Consider the following 16,354-nt stretch of genomic DNA (forward strand, 5'->3'; position numbering starts at 1 on the left):
CTCACCGAAATCTCCCCTTCCCGCCACTGACTGCTGGGCCAACAATGGCATCTGTGGGACACGGGCACAAAAATAGAAACATGGTCTCCCGCCCACTGGCTCAGGGAGGGGGCCGGGGCGGGCCCAGGCCGGCCCAGGTTGCAGAGCTGGGGGAGAGGGCTTGGCCGGCCTGCCCGCCTCGGCTGGGCTCCCAGAATTCCCAGGATGACATTGGGAAGGCTGGGAGCTTGGGGTGGGGGGCAAGGCAGGCCCCTTTCTTTGCCTTTGGGCTCCAGGCTGGGAGGGAAGAGGGAAGAGGGAAGTCAGCGTGTGAGTTACCACGCTGATGAGTCAGGGCCATGAGATGGAAATGTTTGCTGTGGAAACCCTGACTGGGTTTTTCTGGTAACCAGCTGGCCTTCGGCTCGGCCCAAGGGCTCAGAGACCCCAGGGAGCCCAGCCAGCCGAGTTTCCACATGACTCGCTTGCTGTGTGGCCCTGGCCCCTGCCTGCCCCTCTTTGGGCCTCAGCCCCCACCCCCTTCCCAGCCCCCAACTCTACAGGGAGGGACTTGGTGAAAACTGAATTGGGGGATTGTGCCCTGGGAGCACAGCCAGATGTCATGACAAACGTCACCAAGCTCCAGTCTCCTAACCCCCTCACCCTCAGCATGACCCGACCCTGACCTCTACTTCTCTTTTTTAACTTCCTTTGTCCCGAGCCCCACCTGGTTTTGGTTCCCAACCCTGTCTTACTCCCATTTCACAGATGGGGAAACTGAGGCACAGAGAAACTGGGACAGTTACAGAGCAGAGCAGGAACGGATGTTCACAGGGCTCTTTCCTCCCAGCTCAGGGGCTGCGCTCCCAGTCGCTCTGTCACCTGCAACACTCTCGGCCTGCGGGTGCCCACCCAAGGGCAGAGGAGGGATCTCCTCATCTGCAGCAGCCGTGGCACCTCCAAACCATGGGGCCCATCTATTCACCATGTATGGGCCTCAAGGTCTACTCCTCTGTGGGAGGACAGACAGACGGGGCTGGACAGTGATGCACTGTGGGACAGTCTGGGGAGCGGCAGGATTGAGAGGAAGAACACGGTCCAGGTGAGCTATCCAGGGGTCCAGGCACCCACTCTGGCACCAGGCTGAGGTGCACGGGGCGCCTGACTTCATCACTCACCTTGGCATGTGACCTCCCTGTCCCCGATGGCTGCATCTGTGAAATGGGAGAGTACCTGACCCTGCTTCATGAGAGCATGCGCAACTTTCACAGCACAGGACCGGGCACAGATTAGGTGGAACCACGTGAAATTACTGATATTTGATTGTTGTTTCTTTAAAAGCTTTATCGTGAAAACATTCGCCTGTTTAAAGTGTACAGTTGAGTGGTTTTTATCAAATACACAGAGTTGTGCAATCATATTCGATTGTTCAAGCTAATGATACACAGGCAACTAAGGTAAGGAAGCTGGGGTGGGTGCCTTCTTGATGGTTCAGGCAGGTCAGCAGTGCCCAGGCCTTTCCTGACACTGCGGAGGCGGGTCTTCCTTCACTCCGGCTAATTTCAAGTACTGATCAAAATCCTGGGACAAAATGTCAGTTCTGACCTTTAGATTGGTGTTTCATATTTTACCAGAAAATGATATTAAATCCAGTATTTAATTCTTCAAGTGTTTAGAATGCATAATATTTTTAAAAATTGATGAAACAAGATATTTCAAAATCCAAAAGTTACAGACCCATTAGAAAACATAAATTAATCAAAAATGTGAACTTATACAAACATAAGTTTGAGATACATCATTCTACTATAAATTAGTATAAAAGTGATTATTCAAAAAATAGGCAACATAAATAGCTCACTAAAATTATTTATGAAACATTGAAAATGAAACATTATTTGCTTTTCTGTTGTTGTTTCAAAGAGCAAACTTACAAAGAGTGATTATGGTGTCATTTTTAGGTAACGGAAATATTTCTGGCAGATTTTTCCAGCAGCTGAAACACTCTCTGGCTCTGTGACATCAGTTGGGGAAATGGCCCAGAGATAATTAGAAGTTAAATCTAAAAACTTTCCACTGATGTCTTCATCTTGAAATATCTGTCTCCTTTTTGATAAGTTTGAGGAGATTTGGGGAGGGTCAGCTTTTTGTCTTTTGGAGAGACTGCCAGCTTTTGAGAGCCTCTGGAGTTTGTGTTTCAGGCAAGTGTTTCCATCTGTCTTTGTCCTCGTGAGGACGGGGCTTCTGAGGCCTATACCTGTCTCAGTTTCAGGAGTCACCTGTTCATACTCCGTTGGTTCAGAGAGTCTTTGAGCAGAGCAGGGGTTCTTCTTTCGATAGAAGCTTTGCCTTGTGGATTGCTGTGTTCTTTTTCTTCTTGAGAATAAGGAGGTATAGAAAAACGTGATGGGACAGGATAGCGGTTGAGAGTAGAGGCCTGCCCAGGTCCAGATCTTAGCTCCATACTTACTTGCTGTGTGATGATGGGCAAATGACTTCACCTCTTTGTGCCCCACTTCCTCCTCTGTGAGTGAGAATAACTATGGTACCTACCTCTTCGGGTTGTCGTGGGGATTAAGTGTGAGTCAATGTGTAAAGCACTTAGAATAGTCCAAGCACTTAGTAAGCACTATATAAGTGTGAGGTATTAATTATTGTTGTTGTCGTTGTTATGAAAGCATTCTAAATGCATACACCATGATCAATTAAAATTTTTAATGCAGTCGGTACCTCTTAAGACATAAATGATTTCAACTTACATTTCTTATAAAATATCAAAATAATGGTATTACTCAACAAAATATGAGTATTTAGTACTTTAAAATAGTAAAGCAAACAGGAATACTGCAAAACTGGGGCGGGTTTGATGCCTCAACGCTGTTGCATAGGGACAGAGAAAGGGCGCAGGGTACTCTCTAAGTCACACAGGCGTTTGCAGGCCTGGTACACAGCAGGTGCTTTGTGGAAATAATAAACCTCAACTGACTACTGGATAAAGTTCAGGTTCGTTGCATTTACTTATTTATTTTCATGGAAAGGCATTTTATTTTATTTTACTTTTTATTTATTTATTTATTTTTCGCGGTACGCGGGCCTCTCACTGTTGTGGCCTCTCCTGTTGCGGAGCACAGGCTCTGGACGCACAGGCTCAGCGGCCACGGCTCACGGGCCTAGCCGCTCCGTGGCATGTGGGATCTTCCTGGACTGGGGCACGAACCCGTGTCCCCTGCATCGGCAGGCGGACTCTCAACCACTGCGCCACCAGGGAAGCCCAAGGCATTTTATTTTAAATATAGCCGTGTGTACATGTCAATCCCAAACTCCCAATCTATCCCTCCCCGCTACCCTTAAAGAAACATCTCCTTGGATTTGCTGGGACTCATCTCCTTCATTTGTTCAGCAAATATTTTTTCTGGGTACCTCCTGAGGGCCAGGCACTGTGCTGGGCTCTGGGAGACAGGAGTGGACAAGCTGGGCAGGGAGAATGGAGTGGAAGCTTACAGTAAATGAGTCGTCACTACTGATCTGGTGGCACAGCCTGTGCAATCTGACTGGTCTCTGTATTTGTCTCTCCCCTGCCCCCGTTCCAGGAGGTGTCAGTGCTGGAGCTGACTCTGCAGACATCCAAGCACAACGGCACCCTGCCCCGAGAGGTGCTTCTGGTCCTCAGCACTAACAAGACCATCTTCCTGAAGTTGCAGGCTCCGGGAATCCCACTCCACCTGGCCTACGTGAGTGTGTTACCTCCAGCCCCAGCCTCAGGCACGGGCCTGCTGTCCACGTCTGTGGGCCAGGGTCCCCTACTTCTCGTTTTCATTCTGACATTATTCACCAGGGCCCTGCCTGGTGAATCCCATGGGGCCCTGACCGGGAGAACGCAAAGGGCAACAGAACCTGGGATAAAGAGCCCAAACCTGGAGATGGGAATCAGGTTGATGTGCAACCCTGGCCAACTCCAATCCCCTCTCATAGCCTCAGTTTTCCCATATGTGCAGTGGGAGAACTGAGGATAGTCCCATAAAATAACCTTGTCACTGTCTTTGAGAAAGTTACAAGACATAAATTTGAAAATATTTAAGTGCAGACGAAAAAGGCCAGGAAGAAACCTAACAATGATGGACTTCCCTGGCCGTCCAGTGGTTAAGACTCCACGCTTCCAATGCAGGGGGCACGGGTTTGATCCCTGGTCAGGGAACTAAGATTCTGCACGGAGTGGCCCCAAAACCAAAACCAAACAAAAGAAACCTAACAATGTGTTATCGGTAGTTATGGGGAATTCCCTGGTGAAAAACAAAACAAGACAGTACTTATGGCTGGGGAGTGGGATTCGGAAAGATATGTTTTGTTCTTTAAACTTTGTTGAATTTGCAAGATTTGCTATAATTAGCATGGCCTAAGTTGGAGAAAAATTATTAAAAAAAAAATTCAGATAGTAAGTGTCAGACACATCCACCAGAGAGAGGAGGTCCACTGTCCGGGACCCACAGAAAGGAAGTTCAGGGCTGGAGGAGGTGGGGCGGACCACGGCACTGCCCCCTCCACATGGAAGGCCCTGGGAGGTGATCCCCAGATGCGAGCAGCTGTTGTTTACAGCCAGAGAAAGCAGAGGGGAGGGAGCTAGAGCCCGGGGGAGAGCAAAGATAACAAATGCGAGAGAGACACAGGAAGAAAAATGACAACGGAAAGAGGGTGGGCCTGTTGTGAGAGGAATAGACAGACTCTCAGAGAGACCACAGAGTTCCAGCAGCGGGAGAGAGGAGCTGGGGACCTGAAGAGAGGCCCAGATCCAGGGCTGCCTGGGAGACGGGCCCAGACACGGAGAGAAGTTGAGGGGGTGCGGGACTGGCGGCAGGGGCAGCACAGAGGCAGACGGGGCTGGCCAGCCCGGACGGCCCTGGGAGGGAAGTTGCAAGCCTAACGAAAGCCAACCAGGAGGGCAGAGCCGACCGACCCCACGCGGCACATCCCTCGGCTCCCAGGGCGGGAAAGCGAGATCCCGCCACGGCTCCTCCTTCCTCTCGACTCTCCCCTTTCCCCTTCCCATTCCCGGACGCCCTGGCGGCCCAACCCCGGGATCTAGGCCCGGCGGCGGGGTTCCGGGTGACGCAGGGCCCGTGAAAAGCGCCCGCCCGCCGGGCCGGAAGGTCGCAGCAGCCGCCGGCTCCGACCTCCGCCAAGCCTTCCTTCCCCCTCCCTCCCCCAACCCACGCTAAGAATACACGGCCGGGGGGCCGGGCCGGGGGCGCCTCCGGAGCCGCGCGCGGCCTCGGCCCGCAATTTCCGGAGCCGGGCCCCCGCAGCCGGAGCCGGGACGCTGCTGGAGGGACAGAGAGCCTCACGGGGGCGCAGGCCTCTGTGCCAGACCCAGCGCCAGCAGACTGAGAAACGCCTTGCCCTTTAACCCCTATTACATCCCCATCTTACAGAGCTGACCCTGAGGGTCAGATGGGTGGAAGTCCCCCCGCCCCCAGACTCTCCAGCTCTCATCCACTGCCCCAGCCCTTCCATGCGGGCGGCCGCTGGGTCCTCACCCAGGTGCTCAGCGCTTTGCCTCCCTGTTACAGTCCTGCTCCATTCCAGGTGGACCATTCTATGGTGTCTTGCCTCTTGCCACTGTCAGGCAGTCCCCCTTAGTATCTAGCCTGAAGCCCTTATGCTGCTGCTGCTTCAGCGCAGTGCCTCTGGCTTTGGAGACAGAGGGAAAAGGACCTCTCTTGAGTCTGTGGCCCCAACAGCTTCCTCTGAACCCTTTGACTTCACCAGAGTACCTACACCAGGAAGTCTTTCCTATTTCCTTCCCCAGCCCAGCAGAGTCTCTCCTGAGGCGTGGGCAGTGGAGGCAGTGAGGTGCTGGAGCCACCCAGATTCTCATCCCTGCCCATCCAGGGGACGTGTCCTGCTCCTTTGTTTCTTATTAAATAATATGCTCTGTCTTCTGTGTTTCAAATGACTTGAGGCGTGACTAGTTTCTGGATGGTAAGATCCCCCAGAGCAGGGACCACCCCTGTTTGTCCTTCATTCATTCATGAATTCATCCATTTCTTCTCTCTTGCCTTCTCCCTTCCCACGTGCAGGGAGCACCTGCCGTGTGCCAGGCATCAGGGAGAAGCTGCCATGTCAGGATCCCAGTGCTGGGCCCAAGGCCCAGCACGAAGTTAGACAAATATTCCTCAGTGCCTACTACGTGTCAAGTCCCCTGCAGGGGTGGACGAGGCAGGCGTTGTCCCTCACAGACCTTAGATTGTGGGGGGAACAGACAGTGACCACAGATGTCATTAAGTGTGGGCTGAATGAGGATGCCTATGGCGGGGTGTGAGGGTGATGTTTGCACAGGTGGAGGCACGTGGTTGTGTGTCCATCCAGCTCCTCAGGTGTAGAAAGGAGATGGGCAGATCCGGCTCTGGGGGAGCCCTCGTCAGGGGACTGTGAGCTAACTTCAGGTCCACCAGCCTCAGCACCCTCAGGCCTGGCCTCCTCTGCTCGGCCAAACCGCTGCCTCCTCAGATTAGCTCCTGACCTCCTGCATGGGACAGAGGGGACTCAGGCCCGGGAACAGCACCCTGAGCCTTCACGTATCTCCCCAGAACCCCAACCTGGTCATCTTCCAAGAGCCCACCAAGGTCAACACCACACAGCTGCCACCCTTCACTACCAAGGGTGAGCTCCTCAACTGGGCGGATACAAAGGGCCCCATCACCTCTGCTGCTGAGCTGAACAATCCCCAGAGCATCCTCCTCCGTCTGGACCAAGGTCAGCTTCCCCGACAGCCTCTCTGGGTTCAGGACTCGGCTCTGGAGGAATGTGGATTCCTCTGGCTCACTCCTCGGATGTGGACACCGAGGCACTGAGAGGGGATGTGATTTGCCCCAGGTCACACGTAGCAAGTCAGCGCGCTCTCAGGACAGCAGTTACCCCTTCACCAAATGTGAAATTGCTGCTCTTTGTGAGTTTCTTGAACTATAAAAGCAGCTCTTTCTTATTATTTGTTGTGCACCTACTAGGCAGCAAGCCCTATGCTAGGCATCTGGGGACTCTGTGCGGACAGACCCAGACCCTGCCCTCCTGGAGCCGGCCCTGTGGTGGGGAGATGATAATAAACATGTACACAAACAAATCCTATAATTTCAGGTCATGGTAAATTCTATAAGAAAGATAAAAGGGGGATGATGTGCTGGTGGTTGCAGGGCTGCCTCCCTAGCATTATGCCATGAGTTCATACCTTAAATTAACCCTGTGTTGACAGATGAGCAAACAGAGGCCAGGGACTTCCCCTGGGTCCCTCTGCTGTAAGTGGTGGAGGGGTGATTTGAACCCCGGTCCCCCCATGCCCCTCACTCTTTGCTCCTCCATCCTGCCTCCCCCACCATTTCTGTGGCTGAGGGTGGGCGTCTGTATTAGATGCCAGGCTGCTCGAGGAGGAGACATAACTGCGCTTGTCTCCGCAGCCCCGAGGTCACCGTCTTCCTGCAGTCTGGAACCCCACAAGGACATGGGCCACACACTCGAATGGAGCCCTAACGCCCAGGCCTCCGTCCGGGGCTGCCGCTTGGAAGGTGTGGCTGGCCACAAGGAGGCGCACATCCTGAGGGTCCTGCCGGGCCCAGAGGCCTGGTAAGGGTGCCCGCCCCCCCCCCAGCCCCACCCCTTATAAAGCCCCGCCTCTGTCCAAGCCTCAGCCCCGCCCCTGGCCTGGTCAGAGTCACCCCCACCTATCTCGGGGCCCCGCGCATTTCCTCGTCCACCCCACGGACCCACGACCCACCAGGTTAAGACCGCAGTCGCTGCCCACCCGACCCCAGGTCTTGCCCCTGCCCCGCAAGTCCAGGTCAAGCACCAACCCTCCACACCCCGCCCCCTGCACCCTGCACTACCGCCAGCTCTGATGCGGGGGTCTGTCTCCCCACAGGCCCCGGACAGTGACCGTGAAGGTGGAGCTGAGCTGTGCTTCGAGGGATCCCGACGCCGCCGTGCTCATCCTTCAGGGTCCACCCTACGTGTCCTGGCTCATCGACGCCAACCACAACATGCAGATCTGGGTGAGACCCCGTTCAGGTCTCCCCAAGGCTCCCCAAAGAAAGAAACCAAACTCCCTGTACCATCGCCCCAGCCCTGAGGCTTTATACGTGATGATCCTTCTGCCCCCAACCTCTCCTTCTGTGCACTATCTATTCTTCCTTCAGACCTTCACCTAGATGTTACCTCCTCCATGAAGTCTTCCATGATCCTTTAGGGAGGCCCCTAACCCAGCCCACAGGGTCAGGAAAGTTTCCTGGAGAGGTGAACTCCAAGCTGAGTTGAAAGACGAACAGGAACCAGTAGATGAGGGGAGGTGGCCCAGGCAGGGGAAACAGCAGGAGCGAAGGAGAGAGCAGGATCGAGGCCTGGCAGACCCTCACTGGCCTGCAGGTGCCCCCGCCAGGCCGTGTGCCCCCTGGCTGTGTCTGTAGCTCCCTGCTCTGCCTCTCTCCCTGTCACTAGACCACTGGTGAATACTCCTTCAAGATCTTTCCGGAGAAGAACATCCCTGGCTTCCACCTCCCAAACACAACCCAAGGCCTGCTGGAGGAGGCCCGGAGGCTCAACGCCAGTGTAGTAGCGTCCTTTGTGGAGCTCCCTCTGGCCAGTGTCGTCTCTCTGAGGGCACCCAGCTGTGGTGAGCACCCGGATCCCTTCCTCGCCCCCCTCCCTTCCCTTGCCCTCCCCTTGGATCTGTAGCCACGCCCAGCTGCTGTGTGTGCTGGGCAAGTTGCGTCCGCTGGTCAGAACCCCATTTTCCTCACCTGCATCTCGGGGACACTGAGAGTACCTAGCTATAGAAGTGCTTAGTGCTTAAGAGCACAGCGAGCCCGCAGTGACTGTCTGCCGGCTGCCTCTGCTGCCCTGCAGGCAGTGGGCTGCAGCCCTCACCCACACCGGTCCAGACCACCCCTCCCAAGGAGGGCTGCAACCAGGAGCTGCTCCTGTCCCTGATCCAGCCCAAGTGCTCCGACGACGTCATGACGCTGGTACTCAACAAAGATCTCATCTCGGTAAGGGAACTCCTGACCTCCGGCCCAGCTGGCATGGGCAACTGGTCCTTCCTCTAGCCCAAGAATCTTGGGGTCCTAATCCAGGCAGGGGGACAAATCATATCCCTCGGCAAGCATCCGTTTTTCCACTTGTAAAATGGGGTTGATAATGGTCCCTACCGTGTGGTGAGAATTACATGAGGTCTGACGACCCAGCCAGATGTGGAACAGTAAGTGCTCAATAAATAGATACTAGGTAGGCGTCCTTATTAATCCTAAATGGAGGCTGAGCTGAGTGGCCACTTAGAATATCTATACAGTATGATCTCTGCCTAATTGAAGAACAAAGGTGTTTATTATAAAAATAACACAGGCTTTTTTAAATGTGGAAAAAATTAGAAGAAAATCTCAATCACCCCATCCAAAGACAATGGCTACCAACAATTTGGTGGATTTCTTTCTGGAATGTTTTCTCTGTGTATTTCTTATACAGTGTAATCATATTGGATGCAATTGTCTGTTTCCTGCTATATTCATTTAATGTATTTTTAAAACTTTGACATATGTACTTAATCATATCACTTTTTGATTTTTTTTTAACATTTATTTATTTATTTGGCTGCGCTGGGTCTCAGTTGCGGCAGGTGGGCTCTTAGTTGTGGCATGTGGGATCTTTAGTTGAGGCTTGCATGCAGGATCTAGTTCCCTGACCGGGGACTGAACCCGGGCCCCTGGAATTGGGAGCATGGTCTATTAACCTCTGGGCCACCAGGGAAGCCCCAATAACATCACTTTAAAAGCACATCCAATCCCATGATATTGACATGCCATAATTAACTCCTCCCCCCTCGTTAGACATTTGGGTTGTTTCCAATTCTGTAATATTATAAATATGCAGAAAGTGTCATTGTGCATATGAAATTTTTCTTTAAATAGGATTATTTTCTTAGAATAGGTTTCCACATTAGTGAGATTTCTGGGTCAAAATGAGTGAACATTCTGGAAGTTTTGATACATGTTGCCAACCGGCTTTCCAATAGATGATTCCAATTTTCATTGCTGATTAATGAGAACACTTTGACTCTCTCCCAAAATTATTTTTTGTCTAAAAAACTTTTTGCTGATGTGAGAGTGGGAACACTGTGTTCTATTCTTTTTTTTTTTTTTTTTGCGGTACGCGGGCCTCTCACTGTTGTGGCCTCTCCCGTTGCGGAGCACAGACTCTGGACGCGCAGGCTCAGCGGCCATGGCTCATGGGCCCAGCCGCTCCGCGTCATGTGGTATCCTCCCGGACCAGGGCACGAACCCGTATCCCCTGCATCGGCAGGCGGACTCTCAACCACTGCGCCACCAGGGAAGCCCTCTGTTCTTGTTTGAATTCTACTTCTTTGATTAGTAGTGAGTTTGGGCTTGGCTTCGTGCGACTGATAGTAACCAAAGTCTCTGTGTGCGTTGTAACTTGGTATTTTTCTTGATGATTTTTATTAGCTTTTTACATGAAGAAAGACATTTGTGGCCCTTTGTCCATCATTCTTATTGAAACAATCTCTCCCAGTTTGTTAGAGTTCTTTAAATTTTGGCCAGAGGGTTTTTTAATTTTTTGGACATTTGAAAACATTGGGCCATCCTAGCTGGTCATCTTTTCCTTTGTGATTTTTTTTCTAGTTTTTCCGAGGCAGGAACTCCCTCTGCCAGAGCCTTGACAAGTCATGCACGTTCTCAGGGATTTTTAGAATGACGTTTAACTCTACATTTGTGGGGTGTGGGGTATTGGGGCCTAGGTGAAGCTCCACCTGTCTGCGGCCCATCTCCCCCTCCTCCCTTGCCTCTGCATGGCCAAACAGATGTCTGGGAGGTGGAGGGACCAGCGATGGCTGGCATTACTGCTGTCCTGTCCCAAGAGGTCTGGATGTATACACTGTAATCCATCGATCTTTGAAACATTACACTCCAGTTAAAAAGAATGTTGTAGATCTATAGTATAAATGCGGAAAGATGTCTGTGATTTATTGTTCAGTGAGAAAACCAAACTAAAGCATGAAGGACGGTATGATGCCATTTGTTAAAAATGAGGGGAAAAGAAGGGACTTCCCTGGCGGTCCAGTGATTAAGATTCTGAGCTCCCACTGCAGGGGGAACTAAGATCCCGCATGCCGGGCAGCACGGCCAAAAAAAAAGGAAAAAAGAAACCAACAAAGCCACACAATTTCTCTGAGTATGTATGTCTGTAGAGAAAGAAACACTCATGATGTCACAGATCTTATTGCTAAGTACAAAAGTGTTTGTCGAGTTCAGGAAAAGTAGTCTTAAATGGTGTGGGATGATGAAAACTAACAAAAATGGGGAAGGGAGCAGAGGCATGGCTGTGATTTGGGACCCCTGGGGGGTGGTCAGTCCTTGGTGCTGGGGTGTGATTGACAGGCCCCCGGGAGCCCCGTGCCTCCTGACCGTTCCCCCCACCCCCCAACCCTGGCCCAGACTCTGAGGTGCACCATCACGAGCCTGACCTTCTGGGACTCCAGCTGCCAGGCTGAGGACAGAGATGACCAGCTTGTCTTGCGCAGCGGCTACTCCAGCTGTGGCATGATAGTGACAGAAAATGTGATCAGTAACGAGGTAAGAGCTGTGGTGGGAAAGGTATCAGGGCCGGCTTAATTGGTGCCCCCTGGATCTTCCAGGCTGAGGGGCGTTTGGGAGAGCGGGTGTGATGCTCAGTAGGAAGACAAGTTTAGCCATTGGTTGGCTCAGTCTCCCCATCCACAAAAATGGGCGCGTTGGGCGGGATACCCTCTGGGCTCCTTTCTGGCTCTGACCAGCTCCTTGGCTCTGTTCCTGCAGGTGATCGTCAACCTCCTGTCAAGCTCGTCACCACAGCAGGTGAGGGATGATCACCGTGCTAACCCATCTGGTCCCGGGGTCCATTCCTGGCCTGGGAGGGAGCAGGCCTCAGGAAACTCAGGCCCTGATCCTGGCAAGCCAATGTGTCTCCAGCGTGCCTCAGTCTCCCCTTCCGTGCAACGGGAGCAGTACTGTTTAGGGTTATGTTCTCAGCCTCTCAAGTCAGAGGGTTCATGAACATATCGGCTGTGCGGCCTTGGGCAAATCACATAAGCTTTCTGGGCCCAAAGGTCCTGTTAATAGTGGCATAGGAAAGGATCCCCATACGGGATGAGCCATCACTGAGAGGACGCATGAAAAGCACTTCACACGGGTCTCGTGCAGAGCAAGTTCTTGATAAATCTCAGTTTGGGGTGGGGGGTGGTTTAAGGTGGTGATGAAGGTCAGGCAACAACTCTGGACTATGACTCCTGCTCCCACCCCTTACCTCCCTGGCTGGGTGCCTCCCCGACTGACCGAGCCCCCCTCCCATCTCCCACAGAAAAAGGTGCAGTGCGTCAACATGGACAGCCTCTCCTTCCAGCTGGGCCTCTACCTCAGCCCGCACTTCCTCCAGGCCTCCAGCACCATCGAGCTGGGGCAGCAGGGCTTTGTGCAGGTACTGGACTTGACCTCTTAGGCGTTGCCAACGCCTGGGATTTCTCAGAGCCTTTCTTTCCACCCAATGGAACTTGACTTCCCAGAGGGAGGAGGGAGCCCCCATGGTGCTTGGTGGAGGGAAGAGAGCACAGGCAGAGCTCAGACACTGGTTGGAATGTCCCCTCTTCTTCCTCATTTGCTCCAGGCAGGCCCACGACTGTCCTTCCACCGTCAAGGTTCTGGAGCGGGAACTCTAGAATGAGTCTAGCTTAGTTCATGAGAACAGGCAGGGCAGAGCGTTAAGAGTAACTGACCGTGCCTCGTCCCCCTTCCTACCCATGCAGGTGAGCGTGTCCCCATCGATCCCTGAGCTCACGATCCAGCTGGACAGCTGCCAGCTGAACTTGGGGCCTGACATGGAGATTGTGGAACTCATCCAGAGCCAGGCGGCCAAGAGCAGCTGTGTGAGCCTGCTGTCCCCGAGCCCTGGTGGCGACATGCGCTTCAGCTTCCTCCTCCGTGGCTACATGGTGCCCATGCCCACGACTGGCATCCTCAGCTGCACTGTAGCCCTGCGTCTCAGCACTTGGTCCCTGGTGAGTAGGGGCAGGGCTAAGCCCAGCTTCAAGGGTGGCTTCCGGGTCTGGAGTTTTCAGGAAGGGATGTGATAGACCATGAGGATGTGGGACCAGTGGGCGAAAGATACAGCCACAGGCAGGCGCGTGGCCTCTGGGTACCAAGGGCACTCTTTCTGCCACCCTACAGCCTTCTGATGGCTGTGTCTTGGACATTGGTAGGGTATGCAGCTGCAACCATTAGCTAGCTATCCATCCATCCATCCATCCATCCCACCCAGTCACCTATCCATCTTCCCACTATCCCATCCAGTCATCCATTTATCAGTTGCTACTTCTCACCATCCCACCCAGTCATTCATCCACAGTCCTTCCATCAGCCCAGTCCCCCAGCCAGCCAGCCATACATCAATCTCTCTACGCTCCCACCCAGTCATACATCAATCTCTCCACCCAGGAATCCATCCGCCCACCCATCTATCCATGTAGTATGATCACCAGTGTAATCTCAACAAACAGGAGACCTCGGGGAAGAGGGTTAGTACAAAGGACACAAAGTTCTGATCTTCTGCACTTACTGGTCACGTTTCACCCTCCGGTGGATACTGTTCTCAGACACTCAGCCCCGGGCACACTCACACAGTCATCCCCAGGCCCTTGCACTCAGAAGCGTCTCCAGGATTAAAAGCCTCTCTGGTTGTATGAAGCTGGAGAAGCCCCTGAGGCTGCTCCTGAGTGGGCCTCTCCCCCAGCCACAGTGAGCCTGGGCCTCTGGGCTGACCTGGCTCCTCTCACCCAGGCATTCACAAGGGTGATGGACACAGTGCCCCCATCATCCTCACGGGAGCTGGGCCCCTCTCAGCAACTCACAAGAACCATTCCAGCAGCAGCCAGAAGGTGGTGGAGACAGGGCTCAGAGTCAAGGCCCCAGGGTGGGCTGTGACAGGCCAGGGCCACAGAGGCAGGGAGTAAGCCTGGAAGCTGCTGTCGAAGGCTGTGTCACACACTGTGTCCTCTTCCTCCCCAAGGACGTCCAGAGGACTGTCTCCACACGCCTGAACATTGTCAGCCCTGGCCTGCATGGTGAGTTCTAAGTCTCTCCAGGGTTCCAGGGGCTGAGGTCAGAGTGGGGCACGATGGACGGCCCAGAGGGATGGGTCTAGGCACACAGCAGGGAGGACCCCAGAGAGTAGGGTCCACAGCTGCATCTTCCAGATGGAGAGCCTTTGTTCGTGACCACCCCGTGGGCCCGGGTTCCAGGCCTTTGGTTCTTCTTGATCCCCAAGGTTGCTGGCTGACCTTGCTGGGGGGCGGGGGATGGGGCCTCCTAGGATGAGACTTGGGGCAGCACTGACCTCACCTTCCTTAAGGCCCCTACTGTGGAGGGTACGCCTCAGCCCTCAGCCCAGCTCCCTCCAGCCTGGGCAGAAGAGTCCCTGACACTGAAGGCAGAGGTGGGAGAGGCATCTGCCTCTTTGCCATCCCACCTGGGCCTGGATGGAGCCCCTACACCCAGCCTGCAACCAACAGGGCAGGCTAATGACCCCATTGCAGGGATGGGAACTCAGAGGCCTAAGGGGAGGCTGCCTGGCCCATAGTCACACAGGGATCGGGAGTGTGGAAAGAGTGAAGGTTGGGAAAACCCAAGAGCAGAGCTTAGAGGTGCTCTGGCTTATCCCTACCATGGTATAGGGCTCAGAGAGGGGCAGGCACTGACTTAAGGGCACACAGCGGGACTCGGACTCTCCGGCCCCACTCACACTTTGCTCAGATTATACCATGCATCCTCCCTAAAAATGCATCTCTACCAGCCTTGGGAGGCAGAGGCATGGCCCAAAGGCCTGGCTGGGCCCTCCGGGTGGATGGTCATAGCAACCACGGCTTAGTGTCAGGCGTGGGTGTGATGAACCCATTTGCTAGGTGAGGAAACTGGGGTTCAGAGAAGTCAGGGTCAGTAGCTGAGCTGAGACTGGCAGCGAAGCCTGTGCTCCTGGCCAGCACAACAGGGTAGGGGGGCAGGGAGGGGGCGGCAGTGCTGACCACAGCTGTCCTGCCCTTGGTTGCGCAGACAAAGGCCTCGTCCTGCCCGCCGTGCTGGGCATCACCTTTGGCGCCTTCCTCATCGGGGCCCTGCTCACCGCCGCGCTCTGGTACATCTACTTGCACACGCGTGAGTATCCCAGGCCCCCACGATGAGTGCTCAGGACCCCTCCACCACCACCTGGGGGAGCCCGGCGAAGCCTCTGCGGGAGTGGGGAGCCCTGGCCGGGGCCCTGACCTCCGCCCCTGCCCCCAGGTCACCCCGGCAAGCGGGAGCCCGTGGTGGCGGTGGCTGCCCCGGCCTCCTCGGAGAGCAGTAGCACCAACCACAGCATCGGGAGCACCCAGAGCACCCCCTGCTCCACCAGCAGCATGGCGTAGTGCCCAGCCCGGAGTCCTGGGGGCCGCCCAGCCAGCCCTCGCCCAACAGGAGAGACTGAGCAGCCACCAGCTGGGAACCAGTGGCCACGAACTTATCCTGGGACCCCAACCCCTCCACTCGAGCAAGGATGGACAAGGCCCTCTGTGCCCACCCCTCCTGCCTCCCTCTCCAAGGCCTGCTGCCAGTGGGGGCACCAGCTTGGAACACCTTGGCGTCCCCCCACCCCAGCACGAACCTTCAAACCCAGTGGGCCTGGGGTACGGCTGCCCAGCACCACGGAGAGAGAGTCCGCTGCGCTATATGTCCACATTGCTGTAGCAACCCAAGTCCCTGTAATTTTAACCTGGACCCAGTACTCGGTGACGTGGGCTGGGCAGGAGCTGAGAACTCCAAAACGGACTCAGCCCAGCCCACCCAGGCTGACGGCGCCTCCTCCATGGAAACAGCCAGCCCAGAGCCACCCGGACCTGCTCCCATCGGCCTCTACATCTGGACTGGCCCAACTTTGGCGGGGGAAACAGAAGCCTAGCGGCGCCCAGCCTGGGAGTGAGTGGGGGAGCCTAGCTCCTCCCTGCAACTGTCACACAGAGACCCCCCACCGGGCAGCCAGGCTGCCTGTCCTGGGCCCACCCCTATATACTCACCACCAATAAATCAGACCATGAAACCAGTGCTGGGCTGGGCTGAGAGAAGGATAGTGGCACCTAAACTGGGGTTGCGGGGGGAGACAGTTCTGGGTTCAAATCCTGGACCTGCCACTTATTGGCTGTGTGACCGTAGGCAGGTCCCATGGCTTCTTTAAGCCAGGCACAGTTCCCTTATCTGTAAAACGGGTATGAGAATTTGCGATCACAAGGTCTCTCTGCGAGGAGGTCTGCAAAGTGGTGCATGGC

At 54.5% G+C, this 16,354-nt stretch overlaps 1 protein-coding gene across 1 annotated transcript in view; it reads left to right on the top strand.

Annotated features, from left to right (window-relative positions):
• The window catches only part of ENG (endoglin), a 29,754-nt gene extending 13,544 nt beyond the window's left edge, over window positions 1-16,210 (top strand). The window contains exons 3-15 of the mRNA XM_082656818.1: window positions 3,570-3,710; window positions 6,564-6,729; window positions 7,425-7,590; window positions 7,886-8,015; window positions 8,458-8,632; window positions 8,866-9,008; window positions 11,466-11,603; window positions 11,826-11,864; window positions 12,367-12,483; window positions 12,809-13,060; window positions 14,068-14,122; window positions 15,108-15,209; window positions 15,336-16,210. Of these exons, the coding sequence (XP_082512944.1) occupies window positions 3,570-3,710; window positions 6,564-6,729; window positions 7,425-7,590; window positions 7,886-8,015; window positions 8,458-8,632; window positions 8,866-9,008; window positions 11,466-11,603; window positions 11,826-11,864; window positions 12,367-12,483; window positions 12,809-13,060; window positions 14,068-14,122; window positions 15,108-15,209; window positions 15,336-15,460 (1,749 nt within the window). The 3' untranslated portion in view covers window positions 15,461-16,210. The remainder of the gene's footprint in view (window positions 1-3,569; window positions 3,711-6,563; window positions 6,730-7,424; window positions 7,591-7,885; window positions 8,016-8,457; window positions 8,633-8,865; window positions 9,009-11,465; window positions 11,604-11,825; window positions 11,865-12,366; window positions 12,484-12,808; window positions 13,061-14,067; window positions 14,123-15,107; window positions 15,210-15,335) is intronic.
• The last annotated feature ends 144 nt before the right edge of the window (window positions 16,211-16,354 follow it).

Source organism: Grampus griseus (assembly GCF_964374135.1).
Source record: "Grampus griseus genome assembly, chromosome: 6".
Taxonomy (NCBI): Eukaryota; Metazoa; Chordata; class Mammalia; order Artiodactyla; family Delphinidae; genus Grampus; species Grampus griseus.